Here is a 17,898-nt window from a genome sequence, read left to right as displayed (position 1 = left end):
TGGCGCGTCTCCCCATTAACCTACACCGTCGGCGGTATGGCCGCCACAGGCCTCCATGACCGCGAGGTACAGTGCGCAGATAACGAATTCGCCATCTTCGACCCGCCTAGCGGCGCCACATGTGGGGAATATCTCGAACGATACCTCGCCGCGGGCGCGCCGGGTCGTTTGCTCAACCCCGGCGCCACGGAGGCATGCAGATACTGTCCCATTCGGAGTGCGGACCAGTTCCTCGCGACGTCTGAGATATTTTGGTCAAACCGCTGGCGCAATTTCGGGTTTGGGTGGGCGTATATTGGGTTTAATGTGTTTGCGGCGGTGTTGTTGTATTACATGCTGCGAGTGAGGAGTTCGAAGGGGAAGACGAGCAAGTGGGCGAGTTTGATGAAGCATTATTTGTGCCGTGCGGGGAGTTGGGTCAGGGCGTTGTTTACGATGCGGTTTGAGAAGACACCGCAGGGGAAGATTCATTTGAATCAGAATCTTCTTTGAGAGGGGTGAGAAGATTGGAGGATAGCGAGGGACTTTTGCCAGTGGGTGGAGAGAGGAGAGGTAGCATGCTTGGTTGAACATATTTGAACTTGGTTTTGGCTTTCTGTCATATGTTTATTAACTATGTCGCGCGCCTTTATTACTTAATATCCACCGTTTAGTTATTTTTACTTCCTGAATACATGGCATTTTGGTAATTGAATTCAAATGATATTTTGAGTTCTTGTTTCTTCTTCCCTTGCTCATTTGACCCAAATGTCACTATAGGCTACCGTAGATTCGAAGGAATTTCAACACCGGGGGGTAGACACCTGGAATACCAAATTGATTGGCGTGGCTATGCTGCTTCCTGGGAACCTCTCCATAATGTTGCTACCTAGTTGCAAGCAACTGGTCAAGGAATTTCACACAAGGTCACTGAAGAGGCCAAACCTTGCCAAGCTCAAAAGGTTCAAAGAGGATGATGCACTGGAAAGATACAACAAGACAGCTCATAGAGCAACTGACAACCACTGGCCTCTGCCCATGCCAAACCCCTGACAAAAAAGGATGTCTGTTTGAGGTACAAATGATCACTAAATACATGGTAATTATCTAAAAACTCTGTTAGGTATCTATCTACATTTACAGTAGTATCAGATGAAGTAAAATTGGCCGTATATCCTAACCTATGACCTTTAGGTCGCGTTGTGCATCTTGAAGTATTTTCCTCATTTCTGAGCCCAATTTTGAATTTGTTCTCTTCCATCGTCCATTGTTTGGAAATACAATCCGTCGTAGCCTGTTGACCCAACACGACAATGGCTGGTAATATGGAGTGAAGTAGTCATCCATGATTGTAAGGAATACCTCTTCATCAGCTATAGCTCCGATTTTGGCACCACCCAGTTCTCTTGTACTCATATAATTCCACTTTTCAAAATCCTTCACCTTCCTCCCTTTCCCCGGCGCTTCGTAGTGAATGCAGATCCAGAAGAGTACCCAGAAAAAGGACTCAAGGTCATGCATGAATGAATGCTCCTCCCCAATCAGGACACCGATTGCCATGAATGCTCTGGTGCCAGTTTTGCCTCGCGCTCCTAAGAACCCATCGCGTTTTGTTCGGATGGCAAGGTCGAGATCGATCAGGAAGGATCGCCACGAAGGGTTGTCCTCATTCTCATTGATCAAAAGATTTCGTGGTGAGATATCACTCTGGATCAACCGGGCCCTGGAGTACAGGGATTCGTACCCTACAATGCAGCCTTCCATTCCGACCAGTAGAGCCACTCTTGAACTGCTTTCGTAGATAGGCTTCCCGTAGTCTTGAACAATGACACGACGATGCACTCGATTCGGTGGACTGCCCGCGGGACGCTTCATTGGCGAGGTGGACTGGGTGCGCTTGCTGGGGGGAGGGGGAAACACCGTATCGACGCAATCGGAAGATCGTTTCCGCCCGATGCCGCTGCTTTGGCTGGCATGGCCTCTATTGGATGCACTCCTTCTTAGGGCCACCTGCAAGCTACCTTGCTTGGGTTTCGGGGCCTCTAGACCCTTTCGAATGGTCCGCACATCATCGTCCTTGCCGTCCACCTGGACAGTTTCGTGAAAGTAATATCGAGCAACATTCGTGACTCCACTCTCCATTGCTTCGCGCAGCAGTTCCCCTTCCTCATCGCGCTCCAGGTACTGCCAGGAGTCTTTGACCACCAGGATCCGCTCGTCCCCTTGGCGATGCGCTTTCCAGCAGGTGGTGGCTCGGCCCACGACACAATGTGCCCGCAGGATCACCCCATCAATCACCAGATGCTCCTTCTTGCCATCACGCTCAATCTCGATGCAGCGTTGACCATCCACTGTGACAACAGTCGGGTCGAAGCCGAGCTGCCGTCGGTTCATGAAGAGGAACCCCAGGATCACTGTGATGAACTGAAGGCCATCCTGGTTGATGTCTGTCTCCGCTGAACCAATCCCGCCGCAACAGTCAAATTCCCAAACACACAGGAGTGGTCCACACAGGGTGAACCTGAGAACAAATCAGCGGTCACCCTGCGCAGATAGCACCTCTCGAGCATACCTTGCCAGGTCGAGCCGCGCCTCAGAAGGGATGTCATACTTTCAGTCATTCTTCAGCTCTCCTGGTACCAGGATCTGCGACCACTCGTATCTCTTGTCCAGCATGGCATGAGGGTCATCCACAAAGCCTATATCGAGCTTTCGCTTTGCAGTAGATCCGGCTACTGGTTGAGCGGGCTGAGCTAAGTGTCAGCAGACAACTGTTCAAGATGAGTCATAAATTTCTGCAAACTGCACAAGCTGATTGATGACTTCAGTAAGCCATTCCAGTACAGTTTTTTCGTCCGCATGGTCAGGCCAATCCTTCCATCCATTTTCGCGGTAGAGAGGGCTATCGCTAGTCTTGTAGTTCTCAAACATAGCCTGCGCGGTCGAGACGAGACCTTCGATGTCATCAAAGTAAGCTGCATAAAAGCCAGGGACGTCTGCATGGAGATCTTCCAAAAGCTCCTCCCTCAGGACACGGTCAATATCTCCTTGGAGCTCCGACGAGTTGGCAAGGCTGCTGGTGTTTCGCGAGCGCGGGGTTTGTAAGATTGGTAAAGATTGCCTAGGTGGAGGTGTGGATTTTTCAGCATGTGTGACAGTGGTGATGAGGTTGTAGACGGCCTTCCAGATATCAGTGTCAGGTGCTTTCTGGATGATGAGTTGGACAATTGGTCGGTAATGATCATGGCTATAGTTGCCTTCCGAAGGCAAGTCAATAGTTTCGACAGCTCTGAAATGATATTTAACCTGCTTATCGGCGGACGAAGGTTATAAGCCGCTTTTGCATCCATCAAAGCAATCAGGGCTTTTGATATTGCCTTTTGGTAGGTTTGATCAGGGCCATCAGCAGCGCCACCATGAGACTGCTCAGCAGCTCCTTGGAGAAAGCCACGCACCCGATCGAGTGAGTTCCTTAAAGGGTATATCTCTACCGTAGCAATCTCGTCTGGTGATAATTCTGCCATAACGGTAATAGGAAAACTATAGGACTGGAATGGAGAGTGACAAACGGGAAGTTCAGAACAATTTTGGAGATCATAAGCTTCAAGCCCAGACAGGGCGGTTCAATCCTCGCATTGGTGGGTGCTAATTGAATATTGCTTCCTGTAGAGGGGAAGTGTGCCGAAACTCTTCGACATTAATTAAACGATAACTAACGTAAGTAGATAACTACAGGACACCTCACCCAGCTTAATAATGGCTTCGAGATAATTACCCTGTTACGTGCTTGTCGGCTCTTGAAGATGGAACAAGTTTTTGTTAACGTATTACCAAAAACGAGGCTATGCCGAAATAAGTTAACTAGTTAGTTAACTACCCATTTGACACATTTGTTGCCGTACCTAGTGCAGACTGATTCTGTCGGGAAATAATAACATCGTATTACTGCTATTTTTCTCATCATCATCAGCCTACTACAATTGCTCGTCTAATAACTTACTCGCTAATGCTAGCTTCTTGGCTCGCACATTCGTCTTCCTATAAATAGCCCTATATTTTGTATGCAATTAGAGAGGATAGATAGTGTACGGATAATATAAGAAGCAGATCTTGATACACATGAGATTCATATGTTTTCCGACATATTCATCCGAGGTACCATTCCGACAGTTGAGGCACATAGCCCCAAAGGAGCGGAGTCAACGTGCTCACACCTTCTTCAGTGGATTGAATGAGTGTATGCACAATCATTCGTGTCGGCAATGTGAACTTTATTTATATCTGGACCATCTCCTAATCCGCATCGCCTAGGTTGTATACTCTGCGCACCCGCACAACCCCTTACTCCAGAAGTGGTATACTCGACATCAAATTTTTTTTAAATAATATATTTCATGTCAAGCATTCGAGCGAGGACAAAGAATTATGTGAAATTTCATCCATCCGGCTATTTCTGAGGATATTCGCAGATCGAGGGCCGGCTGTATGCTTGCAGTGCCGAACCGACCCCGCAGCCTTTCATTGCCGAAAGGTCTGAAATCGGCAGAGCCGAATTCTGAAGATTCTTAGGAAACGATATAGCCGTTCCATGAGAGTTAACTCCTTTTAAATACATAGAAATAGCGATATAGACCGTTTAAATCGACCTGTTTTTTGATTTATGTTTGTTTTCATGGTGTGAGACAATCGGCTATCTGCATTTTGGAAAATGACGTTCAGATCAAGACATCCTGAGATCGATGGTAGGCATATAAGGGGATAGAATCCCGGGTTTCTGGCTTTTCAACATTTCCACATCTTCAGCCTATCTGATGTGCTTTCTTCGCTTGCCCCTACTTTTCTATTTCCTATCCATTCTTACTAATAGAGCAAACCCGCAGTTCCCACAAATATAACGGTATGGCAGTGGCTATTCGAATCGCCTCAATTCTCGGTCCTACACAAATACCAGCCGCACGAGCTGGCGGGATATACCAATGCGGTTACAAAGGAACGCGTCAATTGGGTACAAGTCAAGGAAGCCGCAACTTACGCAAGCACGGCTTTGGTGAGGAAATATGGCATGAAGGAAGCCGACACCATATCACTCTTCAGTCAGAACACAATCTGGTATCCTGTAGCTATGTTTGCGGGGCTCAGGGCGGGTATGTATATATTACATAGGCCCATTTTCACGCTAGTACATTCACTGAAGCTGCCTTTTTTTTCTTAATTTGCTATAGGTGGTAAGGTGGCTGGGGCCTCCCCAGCGTACAACATTGAGGAAATGGCATATGCCCTCACGAAGGCGGAGACAAAATATCTCATGACAAGCCCGAACTCGTTGAAGGTTGCCGTGGCTGCTGCTAAGGTTGCTGGAATTCTGCGAGAACATATCTTTCTACTCGAAGGAAACGTAGAGGGATTCACTACCTTCAAGGACCTGCAAGAGATCGGGAAAGGCTACGGCGAGCAGGGCCAGATTCCCCCATATACGATACCGGCCGGCAAGACAAATAAGGATATCTGCGGCTTTTTGAACTTTTCCAGTGGAACAACTGGATTGCCGAAGGCTGTGAGATATGCTAAAGATATTCGAAGCGGGGGTGGGGTGGCTCTGCTAACTCTCCATCACAGGTCATGCTTTCGCATCACAATGTAATGGTCCAGTGTTTGCAGATGAAAGCGATCACTCCGTGCGAACCAAAAACGTTTCTCGGTGCTTTACCACTGTTTCACAGTGAGTCTCCCCACATCATACGCCGCCCGATAGCTAGGTGTCAACGATATATCTCGCATATTGACTAACTGCAGCCCCACCTATCCCCGCTTCCTGAATGCAATAGTCACCGGCCTCAACCGCTTCTGCAATAGCCCCATCCACCAAAACGACGAAGTCATCCTCCTCCCACAATTTACCATGGAACTCACCCTCAAGTCCATCGTGGAATACAAAATCACCGAACTAATCCTAGTCCCGCCAATCGTCATCCGATTCATCCAAGATAAAATCGTAGACCAATACGATCTCTCCTCCATCAAACGCATATCCTGCGGCGCCGCACCACTGAGCAAAGAAGTCGTCCAATTGCTCGCGAAGAGGTTCCCCGACGCCGGGTTTAGACAAGGATATGGCATGACAGAGTCGTGCGGCTGTCTGACCTCCCACTCTCCTAAGTACTATGGCTACGAGTACGCGACCACAGTGGGCGATTTGATCCCGTGCACGGAAATCAAAATCGTCGATGACCAGGGGAAGGAACTGGGCTATAACCAACCTGGAGAAATCCTTGCCAAGGGCCCACAGATCGCCATGGGTTATCTCGGCAACGAGAGCGCCACGGCCGAATCCTTCTGTGGGGACGGATTCTTCCACACGGGCGATATTGGTAGTATGAATGAGGAAGGCCTAGTCACGATCGTCGATAGGATCAAGGAGATGATCAAGGTGAAGGGAATCGCCGTTGCGCCTGCCGAACTTGAAGATTTACTCCTTGGCCATCCGTATGTCTCTGATACAGCGGTGCTGGGCAAAATGGACGACTATGCGGGTGAGAGACCGAAGACGTACGTTGTGCTCATACCGGGCGTTGAAAAATCAGAGGGTGTTGGGAGGGAGCTGATGCAGTATGTTAGGGAGAGGAAGGTCCGATTTAAGTGGGTGGAAGAGATCGAGTTTACGGATGCGGTGCCGAAGAGTACGAGTGGGAAGATTTTGAGACGGGTTCTGAAGGAGCAGGAAAGGAATGGTGTTAGGGGGGTAGTTGTACGTGAGAGTGAGCATGAGAAGGAGAGGGCGAGGTTGTGATTTTTAGAAAAAAATAGGCAAAAGATCGCCTCGCAGGCGGCTCCTCCATTTTTAAGGTTTGGGTCTATTTAAGCTTATCGGGCCAAGAAAGAATTACGCTAACCGGTTTAGGGACATTTGTCGCCGATCAGCGAAAATGGCCTTAACGCTGTGCGTCGCCATAGCTCAGTATGCTTTTTGGTAAAACCTTTACTAAGCAAAGTCAATATACAAGAAGGGGCCAGGCAAGCATCTTAAGGTTTCTCCTTTTCCATTGCGTTGTAGGGTTATTTCTGCAAATTAGGGTCACTCGACAAAGAATACAACGCTTTCAGATGTGGACCGTGGTAGTGAGAGAAAGGGTTCCCGGAGGGAGGGATGGGTGTTGGGAAGTAATGACTTTATCTGAAAAGTGCCTGTAATTACTAACTGCCACACACATCACATCTAAGACCTCTATTTGATGTTCATGATCTCTCAACATTCAAGAATGATTGATTGTATTTAAGGATTCGATGTAAGGATGGGCAATATGTAGGTGTATAATCTTCAATAAAGCCATGAAGCTCGACCATAGTTTTGTGTAAGACTTCGCAGTCAAATAGCGGGGTAGTTCCGTTAGAGTTCTAAACCATGGCGTTGAAATGCCCATGCTCAGTTAAAAGATTTGGTGTTCCGATTGCATGCGACTGAAATATGCGCATAACCTCTCGGCGAATTCTTTTTTGACGCTGGTATCTAGAGCGCGGATTGGCCATGTTCGTCGAATCTCTGAGCCGGAGGCGCGAAGAGCTGACCAAATGCAGCATGATATGCGCTCGAAAGCAAACATTCCTCGCCGTAATCCAGATGCAAAATGTGAGAAGCCGACAGAAACAGCTAAGAAGTGGCTCGAAAATACACGGAGCAGTGCAACAAAGGCCCTTCCAACACACTAAAAGTTGAATGGAAATCCCAATACCCAATCTCAAACAATTCTAATCCACGTGGCAGAAGTTATCAGGTCTTGAACGCCTAACTTGATAACTAAGCTGTGGGAACCACGCCTGCAACCTCTTGTGAGTTGGTCAACCCCCGTGTGTAGTTAACTGATTTGCCACACCATGTAAATCTCTAGCGTGGAGAGAAGGTCTTTGTTCCAGACCTCCGTGCATCGCCGACAAGTGCAATGTGAAACCAAAGAAATCCTCATATCCTTCCCATAATGCTAACTACTTCGACCTGAGAACTCCTTCCTTGGTCAATCCTCTATCCCCGCCGCCTCCCCTCCTCCAAAGCCAAATAGCCTCCGTCGCCCACGCTCGCGCGCTGGCGTGTTTCCCGATGCGTCCCACATTACTTGAACCAGCGCTAGTACCAGCGCCAGGAGGAGTAGTGGAAGTGGTAGCCGTAGTAGAAGGTGATTCAGATTTCGAGCCACTGCCACCCCCAGCCTCAGCCAACATACCCGCAACCACCTGCTCGCGCTCCACAACACTCCACAGCCCCTCAACAAGTGCGCTACCGCGCTCCCCAAACTCCCCCTTCCCCAACCTATACAGGAACCGGCCGAGAACTTGCCAGGCCAGACAGCGCTGGGCGGGGAGCGTGGAGCGAGAGAGGATTGCAAGTTCGGGGATTGTATAGCCGGCCGCTTCGGGATCGTCAGCGTGGTGGTGGAGGCCTAGGGTTGTGGGGATGGAGAGAGAGGTGCGTGGGGCGAGGAGGTTGCCGGTGAGCGAGAAACGGAGGGAGGCGGGGGAGACGGAGGTGGCGGCGCTGTCGGGGTGGTAGGGGGATGTGGAAGGGTTAGTTGGATCGTCGGATGCAGGGTCGTTAGGTGGCTGGAGCCAGGAGAGGGAAGAAGGATCGTGCGGGATATCTGGGAAGTAGTGGGTTTGTAGGTCTGCGAGGAAGGATGGGGAGGAGGGATCGAGGTTTGGCATTGGAGATTGGCGTGGGGGAGGTTTGGGGAAATGGATAGGACCTGTTGGGAATTCGGAGGCGGGGTATAGTTCGGAAGGTGGGTAGGGAGGTGGGAGGTTATCTATGGTCGATGATGGTTTGGGGGGTCGTTCTTGTTCTTCAAAGTCTGCATCGGCGGACTTTTCTACTGTCTGCGAAGGTGGAATGTCAAATGATACTGATTTGGGAGGCTTTTTGAGCTGCGTAGATGTCCCCTCTGGTTCTTCTTTTGACACTGTTGGCGAATTAGCCTCCTTAATATCCCTCTTCCCCTTGTCCATCCGATGTTTCATTTCCTCATGTTGGTGGTCCTCCTCGATATTTGCCCTTCGGAGGAGGCGTTCGATGAGTGATTGCGGAAGCGCAGACATCAATTCCCCGCGCTCTCTTTCAATCTCAGCAGGAGACATGGCGGCCAGTCTCCGTTTGTTTTCTTCTTCTATGGATTTCTTCTCATATTCCGCATAGGAAGGCGCCTGGCTGAGATTGAATCTACCAGAAGCGCTCTCTGAGGGCTGTTTATGATTTCGCAAAGATTCTGGCTCTGCTCTTTGCTTTTTGAAAGTAGACACCTTAGATCGTTTTCGGGGCTCTGGAAAACCCGTGGAACTGGAGGAGGCTCGTGGAGGAGTAGGTGGTAGAGAGGTAGAAGAGGATGCTCGCTCCTTGATGTCGCCGATAAAATCTAGGGACTGCGATTGGACGGGGGGGCGAGGGTTGTCGTCGTCGTCGTCATCGTCAGAGAGGTCGATGTGAAAGCGCTCTCCACGGATAGCCATTTTCACTGACTATCCACACGTATATATACAGCAGCAGTCAAGCAGCAAACTGTTACGGATGTAGTTGTTGTTGTTGAACATGTCACTGCTGTTGTGGCCTTTCACCGGCAGCTTTATCAGATCGACTTGCTAAGTAAACAAGGAGCGCCTACACGTGATCTGCAGCCTTGTGCTATTCTGGCCTAGCGCAGTCTCGGCAAGGTTAAGGTTTCACATCACGTGGATGCGGCTGCAAGACTAACTTAAAGAGGAAGTTATGCCAAGCCGATGTAGATCGCGGAGAAGTTACTTGTATCTGTTCTATATAAACATAACCTCTCAGAGGAATGGATTACTACAGTATGAATGATACAGAAGGGGCAGAGGTAGAGGTGCTGTATGGCAGTTTCGCAGCTACATAGGAGCTTTGAGGACCCAAACTATCATACCCCCACCCCAATATTGATGTTTCTGGTCGGGTGTGGCTTGCTGTGGCGAGTGTAGGAGCTAGGGCCGATAGACCATGAACCTTGCAGCAAAGGGGGAGTTTCCTGACAGCAGCACAGAGAAAAGTAGTGCCCAGGCAGGGTGGTTCCAGAGAGAGTGAGGAGACAGGTAGCAGCTTACAAGAGACCACCAGAAGGGAGAATGGAGGGTGTTAGGAAAGGTGATATGAAATAACCCCCGAAAAAGAAGTAGGTATTGTATGTATCCCTTGCCAAGGTCGCAGCAACTAGTCCGCATATGATATCGACGCTGTTCAAATGTTCCCCACAAGCAGCTAATATTTGAACAGCTGGATAGCTAGTTACAGTACTTGCAGACAGAGGAACATACAACAGGAATACATGCCTCCGTACAATATCAGCCGGCGTTGTCGTGCATGGCGCATCCCCCTTGATCGTGGCCTAGTGAGAGTACTCTTCTTCCGGGCTGCATCATCATCATCCGGTTCCTTCAATCAATCATCAGTCAATCATCCGTGTGTCCCTTGAGGCCACAACCACAGCAGCTGTTTCGCCATTATTTGACTTTTTCCTGGCTGCTTCCTCTGTCTCGCCTCTCGTTGTTCGCCCAGCTCCAGTTCCAGCTCCAAGTTCCAGTTCCAGTTCCAGTTCCCCCTTTCCCTTTCTTTCCCTTTTCCCTTTTTCCCTTTTTCCTTTTCCCCTTTGGCTCCAGTAATCAGAGTAAGTCAGTCTGGCTGCGCCTGAGTCTGAGTCTGCGCATGCCACTTACTACTAATACCAGATCCCATCCCCCTTCTCTTCTCTCGTTCTCTTCTTCCTTTCTTTCTTTTTCTCCTCTTCATTTTCTCTCTTCTCTCCTTCTCATACTCTCCCTTCCCCTTCTTCCTAGGCTTGTTTTCTTTTCCCCCCGGGCGCTTCTTGTTCTTGTTCTTGTTCCAGTTCCATCCCGCTACCACACAACTCCCGTATCTCGCGCCCGTTCTTATATGACAGCTTCACCCACCCCCCCGCTCCCAAATCTCCCAAATCTTCCATCTTCCGTCCGTCTTCATTCTCGCCAACTTTTTTGTCCCTCACCATCACCAAACGCTCCCCCCGGAACACGTCAACATCATCATCACCACCCACCATCCGCCATCCGCCATCCGCCATCCACCACCTAAAAACCTCTGGTTCTCTGCGTGTTTGAATGATCGCGGATAATTAATTCATTTTGATGTTCCTGGAGCTTGCTTTATCCCGCCACCCCGACAAAGCACCAACACCAGTCCGGTCCGTCCAACAGCGCAATCCGACTCCAAACCGCCAAAAGTTTTTCTTCCTTGTGATTTTCGTCTTCCTCGTCGTCTCCTCCTCCTGCCTAAACCAACTCCGTGAAACTAACCAACCACCATCGCAAACCACGACGCGACGGTTCTCTTTCTAACCACGGTCGCCTCCGGGTTCATATTGCTGTCCAGGATCGATGTTCATCCACCACCAATGAAACAGGGAAATTCATTGAGTTTTCTATTGTTCTTCCACCACCAATTTCCGGCGTTCAACAACTCAACACCACGTGATTATTTTATTTTGCTGCAGGACGAGCACAAATAAAAATATAAAAAAAATAAAAAAAATAAAAAAACCAATTTATTTCACAAGGAGAAACACAGGGAGAACGAGCCAGGTTCTGAGTAATAAAGAGGAATCTATTCTCCAGCCAACAGATCATACATACACATGTGTGAATGTTAACACTGGGCCTGTTCGATATCTAAAAAACAGGATAAAAATAATAAAATAATAATAACAATAATAAAATAAACCCCTCTCTGAGACACGGGCCATTCAATTATTATTATTGTTCTTATTATTATTATTATTATTACTATTACTATTATTATTATCATTTGCGCTGTTGCGGATTGAATAATTAATTATTCGTGGTGGAGAAGAAAGCATGTCTGGAGATGTTGCGGATGAAGGCTGGCGAGGCAAAGCCCGCACTCGACGCGGAGAGCAACAGCAGCAGCAGCAACAGTCGACCCTGAACAGCCAACCGCCTGCCGAACCTCATATACAACCACAGCCTCAACTACAACTGCAACAACAATTGGACCAGCAGTTCCAACAGCAGCTACCATCTGCCAAAATACTCAAGTCTTCGTCGCCTGACTTGTCATCCCCTAATTTATCCGACTGCGAGAGTGTGCCTACTCCCGCCCATTTTCTTTCTCGGTCTTCGTCCCCTAATGCTGCCCCACAGGGCACCTCTGCCTCTACGAGCACTGCTAGCGCTACCGTCCCCGCTGTTACAGCTTCAAAGAGCTCTGGAGGTGCGGGAGTAAAAAGTGAGAAACAGGACAGCGCCGCAGCCACTGGCACCGCGAAGCCGAAACGTACGAGACGAAAGAAAGAAGACAAGGACCCAAAGGAGAAAACTAAGGAGACAAAGCCTCGAAGACGTCGCACTAGTAATAGCAAAAACAATAACAACAACAATAATAGTAACAACAATAACATAAACCAGGCTCAAAATCAGCAGCTTTCGGTCACCAGCGACAATGCAGATCGGGGAGCATCGCGCAAAAGAGCTAAGCTGGATCATCCACAGGATACCAAGCCCAGTCCTCCCTCGCGGCAATCCAAGATCACCGATCTAGTTACCCCCCATTCTGCTCCTGCTCCTGCTCCTACTTCTACTCCTTCGACGCTATCTCCAACTCATGCGTCGAACCAGTTCCATCTTGCACCATCTTCGTCCACCTCCCCGCGGCTGCAGCCACACCACCAGCCCCATCATGTCCATGGTGTTTCGCAGAACAGCAGCTATGAAGCATTCCCGACAAACGGGGATTCCGGCCCTCCAGTCCGGCCCTATCACATCCAACCCGCTCCTTCTTCCACTCCCACTTTAGCTCCCGTTTCCGCGCCCGCACTCGGTCCGCCCCAGCAACACGCCCCAACCCAGCGCTCCAGCGGCCAGAACTATGACCCCATCCGCTCTGCTTTTGATAACTCTTCCCTCACCACCCCTCAGTTCTCTGCATCCTCAAAAATTTCCCTATCCTCCAGTCATCACCAGTTTAGCCCCCCGCCCAATACCAAGACACCGCCTCCTCGTCCAGTATACCGAGCCAGTGCATCTCCTGCTATAGCCAGCATCATCGACCCTCCCATCCAACCGTATTCCTCAGCCCCCCTCCAGTCATCTCTCTTTCTTCAACAGTCAAAACCTTCTCCGGAGAACAATCATTCTGCCAAGGACTCACCTACTTCAGCCACTCCCACCTCGACTCCTAAAACCAATACGACAACTATCCAACAGCCTAATCCTGTGCATCAGCCCCTGCCATCCTCGTCTCTCTTGCAAGAACCCATTAGCATGGACATTGACAGTGGGAACAGCGCACCAGCGCCTGCTTCGTCAGCACCTTCCAAACCAACTGCTGCAGCCTCCACCAAGAAGGGAGCCGCAGCTTCCACAGGTACGCCGTCCACCGCACCTTCTCCCAAACCGTCACGGACCAAAGACACAGTCAAACCTCTTCTCCCATCAGGCTCAGGCTTGCTAGCCGGTACCCTTTTCGGCGTAGACCCCACCGATAAATCCAGCTCAACAACATCCACTATGTCCACCCCGAACATCATCCTCCACATCCCCCTCAACGGCAAAACCAACCAGATCATCAACTTCACTCGACTTGCAGAGCAACAGTACGGCTTCGATGCCCTCCATCCCCGCCTCGCAGCGCAGCGCGAACGGCTAGCCCGCGTCAATGCCGCTAGCGCCGCGCTCGAGAGGAACGAGAAGAGCGCCAAGGGTGCCGCTGGTACCGTTAGCGCAGCGGAGGATGATTTAAGCCTCGATGCTGATCGGGACAGCGATGGGGATGGCGATGTGCTTATGTCCGGCATGGGTGGTTCACCGTCGTTGTTGAACGCCGATGCAGGTAGTGATGCAGGTGGTGCTGGTGCTGGTGGTGCTACCGCTACTGCTGCTCCTACTAAGAAGAAGAGACGGAGGAAAATCGAAGAATATGACCGTGACGATCCGTTCGTTGATGATAGTGAGCTTGCGTGGCAGGAACACGCTGCTGCGAGCAAAGATGGTTTTTTCGTTTATAGTGGTCCGCTCATTCCGGAAGGTGAGAAGGTTGCTGTTGAACGGTATGTTTTGTGCCCCCTATCTTCTTTTTTTTTTTCCAGTCATTCCTTCCTTACAAGAGCAAAACTAATAAAACCGCGAATACAGAGCCGACGGCTCCATAAAACGAGGCCGCGGCCGTGGCCGCGGTGGTGCTGGCGGTTCCGCTGCGGGTGGAGGTAGCTCACGCGGTCGCGGAGGTGGTGCTGTCTCATCGAGCGCCGGACAACACCATGCTGGCTCATCTGGGCATGATGGTGGCGGCGGGGGTGGTGCAAAGGGTGGTGGCTCGACAAGGGGAGGGGGTGCGGTAGCTCGCAAACCGCGCGTGACGAAGGCTGGGCGGGAGACAATGCAGCGGGAGAAAATGGAGAGGCAGAAGTTGGGGTTGGAGTTGGTAGGGAAAGGGGGTGGTGCTGGTGCTGGTTCCGCTGGGGATGGCGGTGCGGCTGGGTCTGGGTCTGGGACCGGGACCGCGGGTGCAGGTGCAAGTGCGAGTGGGAATGTTAATGCGAATGAGAGTGGGAATGTTAGTGCGAATGCGAGTGCGGGTGTGAGTTCTAGCACTGGGGGTTCGTAGTGTGGAGAAGTGGAAGGCTTGATGATGAGAGAGTCGAAGAGAATACCCTTGAGGAAGAGGTGGATGGTGGAGGGGGAAGGAAAGAAAGTCATGAGAGGTTGTTGTTAACGTTCATTTTCTATTTTATTATATATATCCATTCCGAAGAGCTAGCTTTGCATGTCTGTGGTTCAACATCATCTTGTATCTGATTTTCTGCCTTTTGTTTTCTAGGGTTCTGGTCTGGTGTGGTCTGGTCTGGTCTGGTCTTCCTTTTCCATGATTGCTATCCTCGGTTTGGTCGTCTCTTTTACTCTTCATTTTGTCCTTTTATATTCACCCCTCTTTTTTTTTCATTTCTTTCGGTCTCCCTCGCTGCCCTTTAAATTTATTTTTCGAGCAGTTAGTTGACTTGAATGCGATGTGATGGGTTAACTTTATAATTAACAAATTAACAATTTCCGCGACTCTCGTCAATATAAAAACTCGCTCCAAAGTTATTCCCTTCCCTTCCCTTCCTTTCACCCCTCCGTAAATAGGATATATATATATATAGACTCAGCCAGAAGCAAGGTGTTTCAGAATTCGCATTGAAAAAGAAGAGCCATACACGCAGTGATATGGAGATAGAGAGAAACACAGACGCGCGCGCGATAATTTAACCCCTTCCCCCTACCACCAAAAACAAAAAAGGAAAAGTTGTATATAGATAGCCAACACAAATAAGGTACGAAGTAATCAACTGAGGAAAAGAAAACGGGGCGCGGACTACCCTCCCTTATCGGCGGAAACTGACATGGACATGGTCCCTAGTTACAGAAAAACGTTAGCAGAGATTTACTTTACTTCGCCGAACGAAACGGCCGTGAGAGGGCACCGGGGAGAGGGGGACAAAAAGAAAAATGAAAAAACTCACCAATGATTAGCAGTAACCCCGCCTCTATTCTCCATCTGCTCCCAGCTGTTCCAGCTTCGAACCTTTTCGCCGGCCTCCCAGATCTTCTGGCCCCAGATGACATAGGTGACCTTGAGCGAGCCGGCGTGGCGCATGATCCATTCCGCGAGCGGGCGCCCGTTGGGGGAGTATGCCCCTGTCATCAAATCCAACGCCAACCCCAGCGGATGCTCCGACTTATTCGACCGCTTCCCGTAGCAAATCACAGACCGCACCTTGCCCGGATTCGCACCCAGGATCTTATACCCAGCATCGATCACATGGCGCTTGCATCGGCTCTCGGGGATCCTAACGGGCGGCGCTGCCGGCGGTGGCGGCGGCTTCTTGGTCGTGCAGCACATCACGTCGTTCGGATCGTTGGGACACGTCCAGGGGTCCTTCGACGTGCCCGCGCCGGGCGTCGCGTAGCCCTTGCAGGCGGACTTCTTCATGCAGATGCCGGGGACGCCGCGGGCGCTGCAGCGCCGGCCCCTTGGGGGCGGCGGCGGTTTCTTGGTGCAGCACCATACGTCGTTGGGGTCGCGCGGGCAGGTCCAGGGGTCGTTTCGGGTTCCTGCGCCGGGGGTTGCGACGCCTTTGCAGGCGGACTTCTTGATACAGACGCCGCGGACGCCGCGGGCGTTGCAGGAGCGGGGTGCGCGTTTGGCAAGGCTGCCGTTGTCGTTGTCATCGTCAGCGTCGATGTCGGCGTCGTTGTCGTCGGCCATGCTGGGCTTCAGAAGGGGGAGTTCAGCTGTGCAGCATTGCCAGCCATTTGGGGAGTGTTTGCACCCGTCGCCGGCGACGGAGACGCCATTCAATGCCTTACATTCGGTTGGGGGCATGCAGTGTCCTTCTTTGCCTTCGATGCTGCACTGCTCCCATCGCCTTGTTTTGGCGGATAGGGCGGTGCAGGAGGCCGTCAGGGCGAGGAGTGGGATAAGGTATCTCATCTTTCCTTATTCTCGGCGCGAAACTCCTACTCTTTGATGTAATCGGGAGAATTAACTGGGGCCAAAGAGATAATAAGGGAGGATAACTCGCGGTCGGAGTACTCCGCCGTTGTCGCGTTGTTGAAGGGGTTTGTTGTTGGTGGCTGCTCCTTTGGATGTGATGAGGGCAGAAGAATTGTGGTCATCGATGGCTCTTTTATATCTGTGATGGATGCTTTAGAGCCCCAAGATGGACAGCGCCTCTCAGCCTCATCCCCATGCTATCTGTGCCCCCTGAGGCTCATCCATCTTCCCCCAAATACGAAGTAGTGAGATGCTGCCATTGATGCCAAGCTTTCTCCAAGGCTGGAGTATACGCTTCTTCCTCATACAGACTACCTTGGCAATGGACGATGTTGAAAGAAGTTCGCGAATCAGCGACCTCTAAGTCTCAAGAAGCCCTCGTCCAAACCGACTCTTGCCAGCTGAAATCGTCCGTATTTCTTTTGTTGGAAACGAGGCATTGTTGCATTGTTGGGCCAAATAGACCAGAACCACGCTACGAAACGGGACAGACACTCGAGATCTTCATCCGTTCTTGAGGCCCTCAAGCCAATCATGCAGAGCGGCAAGAGAAAAAAAAGCCTTCCCCGGCCCCTTGCACTAAGAAGCCCGAAGGGGTGGGGGAAACTCCCATGTGTCAAGCCTGGCTAAGCCGCAACTGCAGGAAATACTTCCCCATGTTTTGCGGTGAAAGTTTTTGGAGATGATCGCAATCTGCGCATAGACTGTTCTAAGAAGCTGCTGGCAGTCGATATTTATAGAACACGAGATCTGGACAGCAGGGTTGTAACCACACCAAGGCTTTGGAGTTCGAAGACTTTGTAGTGTTTCGTTGGTTTGCCAAAGCCGTTCTCCGGCTCCTGAATGGTTAGTTCAAAGAGTCAAGGAGGTGAGGTGGCTTGTAAAGCTCCTATCCCTTTTTTGGCTTTGCCGCATCGCGATGCTAGGAGCCGCTTCGTGTTTCTTCAAAGACGACGATCAACAATTCTGATTTTTGGGCGGTTGGAGGCTGATGAAGATGTTGAAGATACGGGTTACTTTTTTTCTGCGTCTGTTTCCTTTTTAACTTCTTGTTGCTGCGAGTACGGAGTAGATAGATAGTTAGGCCTAATCAGAATATGTTCAGAGGATCCTTTCAAAATTATGATTAGCACTAAATAAGAATTTAATAAGTGTGTAGCTCTGTTACCATTCAAGGATTCTTCATTCCAGAGCAGTCTGAGACTTAGGCTAGCTTTAGTTAAACTGTAGCTGGTTTATTCAGGTGCAACAGGCATTAAGCCCCTTAAAACACTCTGGTTAAGAGAGGAAATGGAAATACTTTTATGCCGGTAGTTAACTAATAGAGTGGAGCTAACGTAAGTTAC

General features: G+C 50.1%; 6 protein-coding genes across 7 annotated transcripts; 3 read left to right on the top strand and 3 right to left on the bottom strand.

The window, feature by feature from the left end:
- Positions 1-36: 36 nt before the first annotated feature.
- BDBG_17441 (ATPase) lies at positions 37-492 on the top strand (the record flags this gene model as incomplete). Its single annotated transcript, XM_031725161.1, has 1 exon — positions 37-492. One exon carries the CDS (start codon positions 37-39, stop codon positions 490-492), a length of 456 nt encoding a protein of 151 aa, XP_031579630.1.
- A 638-nt stretch (positions 493-1,130) lies between these two features.
- BDBG_06786 (uncharacterized protein) lies at positions 1,131-3,503 on the bottom strand (the record flags this gene model as incomplete). The annotated part of the gene is made up of 5 exons (XM_031722772.1): positions 1,131-2,500; positions 2,552-2,589; positions 2,620-2,727; positions 2,824-3,226; positions 3,286-3,503. 5 exons carry the CDS (start codon positions 3,501-3,503, stop codon positions 1,156-1,158), a joined length of 2,112 nt encoding a protein of 703 aa, XP_031579629.1. The 3' UTR covers positions 1,131-1,155.
- Positions 3,504-4,083: 580 nt separating this feature from the next.
- On the top strand, positions 4,084-7,316 carry BDBG_06785 (phenylacetyl-CoA ligase). The gene is made up of 6 exons (XM_002623300.2): positions 4,084-4,216; positions 4,291-4,721; positions 4,860-5,123; positions 5,202-5,533; positions 5,596-5,698; positions 5,805-7,316. The coding sequence occupies exons 2-6, from the start codon at positions 4,688-4,690 to the stop codon at positions 6,764-6,766; spliced, it is 1,695 nt and encodes a 564-aa protein (XP_002623346.1). The 5' UTR covers positions 4,084-4,216; positions 4,291-4,687; the 3' UTR covers positions 6,767-7,316.
- BDBG_06784 (transcription factor Rba50) lies at positions 4,092-9,651 on the bottom strand. The gene has a single exon (XM_031722771.1). It carries the CDS (start codon positions 9,466-9,468, stop codon positions 7,957-7,959), a length of 1,512 nt encoding a protein of 503 aa, XP_031579628.1. The 5' UTR covers positions 9,469-9,651; the 3' UTR covers positions 4,092-7,956.
- A 157-nt stretch (positions 9,652-9,808) lies between these two features.
- Positions 9,809-17,674, top strand: BDBG_06782 (uncharacterized protein). Its single transcript, XM_002623297.2, has 4 exons — positions 9,809-10,151; positions 10,244-14,066; positions 14,152-15,329; positions 15,416-17,674. Exons 2-3 carry the CDS (start codon positions 11,857-11,859, stop codon positions 14,621-14,623), a joined length of 2,682 nt encoding a protein of 893 aa, XP_002623343.1. The 5' UTR covers positions 9,809-10,151; positions 10,244-11,856; the 3' UTR covers positions 14,624-15,329; positions 15,416-17,674.
- BDBG_06781 lies at positions 14,713-17,825 on the bottom strand. Of its 2 annotated transcripts, XM_031722770.1 has the most exons (3): positions 17,721-17,776; positions 15,519-17,663; positions 14,739-15,411 (listed from the first exon to the last, which is right to left on the bottom strand). In XM_031722770.1, exons 2-3 carry the CDS (start codon positions 16,487-16,489, stop codon positions 15,381-15,383), a joined length of 1,002 nt encoding a protein of 333 aa, XP_031579627.1. In that variant the 5' UTR covers positions 16,490-17,663; positions 17,721-17,776; the 3' UTR covers positions 14,739-15,380. The 2 variants fall into 2 exon arrangements, with proteins under 2 accessions (XP_002623342.1, XP_031579627.1); XM_002623296.2 differs by having other exon boundaries at positions 14,713-15,411; positions 15,519-17,825.
- Positions 17,826-17,898: the final 73 nt, after the last annotated feature.

Source organism: Blastomyces gilchristii (assembly GCF_000003855.2).
Source record: "Blastomyces gilchristii SLH14081 genomic scaffold supercont1.14, whole genome shotgun sequence".
Taxonomy (NCBI): Eukaryota; Fungi; Ascomycota; class Eurotiomycetes; order Onygenales; family Ajellomycetaceae; genus Blastomyces; species Blastomyces gilchristii.
Note: the sequence above shows the minus strand (reverse complement) of the source record. Positions and strands in the feature narration are given on the sequence as shown.

Coding starts and splice junctions, on each gene's coding strand:
- BDBG_06784 (XM_031722771.1), bottom strand. CDS start 9,468: ATGGCTATCCGTGGAGAGCGCTTTCACATCGACCTCTCTGACGATGAC.
- BDBG_06781 (XM_002623296.2), bottom strand. CDS start 16,489: ATGAGATACCTTATCCCACTCCTCGCCCTGACGGCCTCCTGCACCGCC. Junction 15,412..15,518: donor GGGGTTACTGCTAATCATTG/GTGAGTTTTTTC, acceptor TTCTGTAACTAG/GGACCATGTCCATGTCAGTT.
- BDBG_06785 (XM_002623300.2), top strand. CDS start 4,688: ATGACGTTCAGATCAAGACATCCTGAGATCGATG. Junction 5,124..5,201: donor GTTTGCGGGGCTCAGGGCGG/GTATGTATATAT, acceptor AATTTGCTATAG/GTGGTAAGGTGGCTGGGGCC. Junction 5,699..5,804: donor TGCTTTACCACTGTTTCACA/GTGAGTCTCCCC, acceptor TGAATGCAATAG/TCACCGGCCTCAACCGCTTC.
- BDBG_06782 (XM_002623297.2), top strand. CDS start 11,857: ATGTCTGGAGATGTTGCGGATGAAGGCTGGCGAGGCAAAGCCCGCACT. Junction 14,067..14,151: donor GAGAAGGTTGCTGTTGAACG/GTATGTTTTGTG, acceptor CCGCGAATACAG/AGCCGACGGCTCCATAAAAC.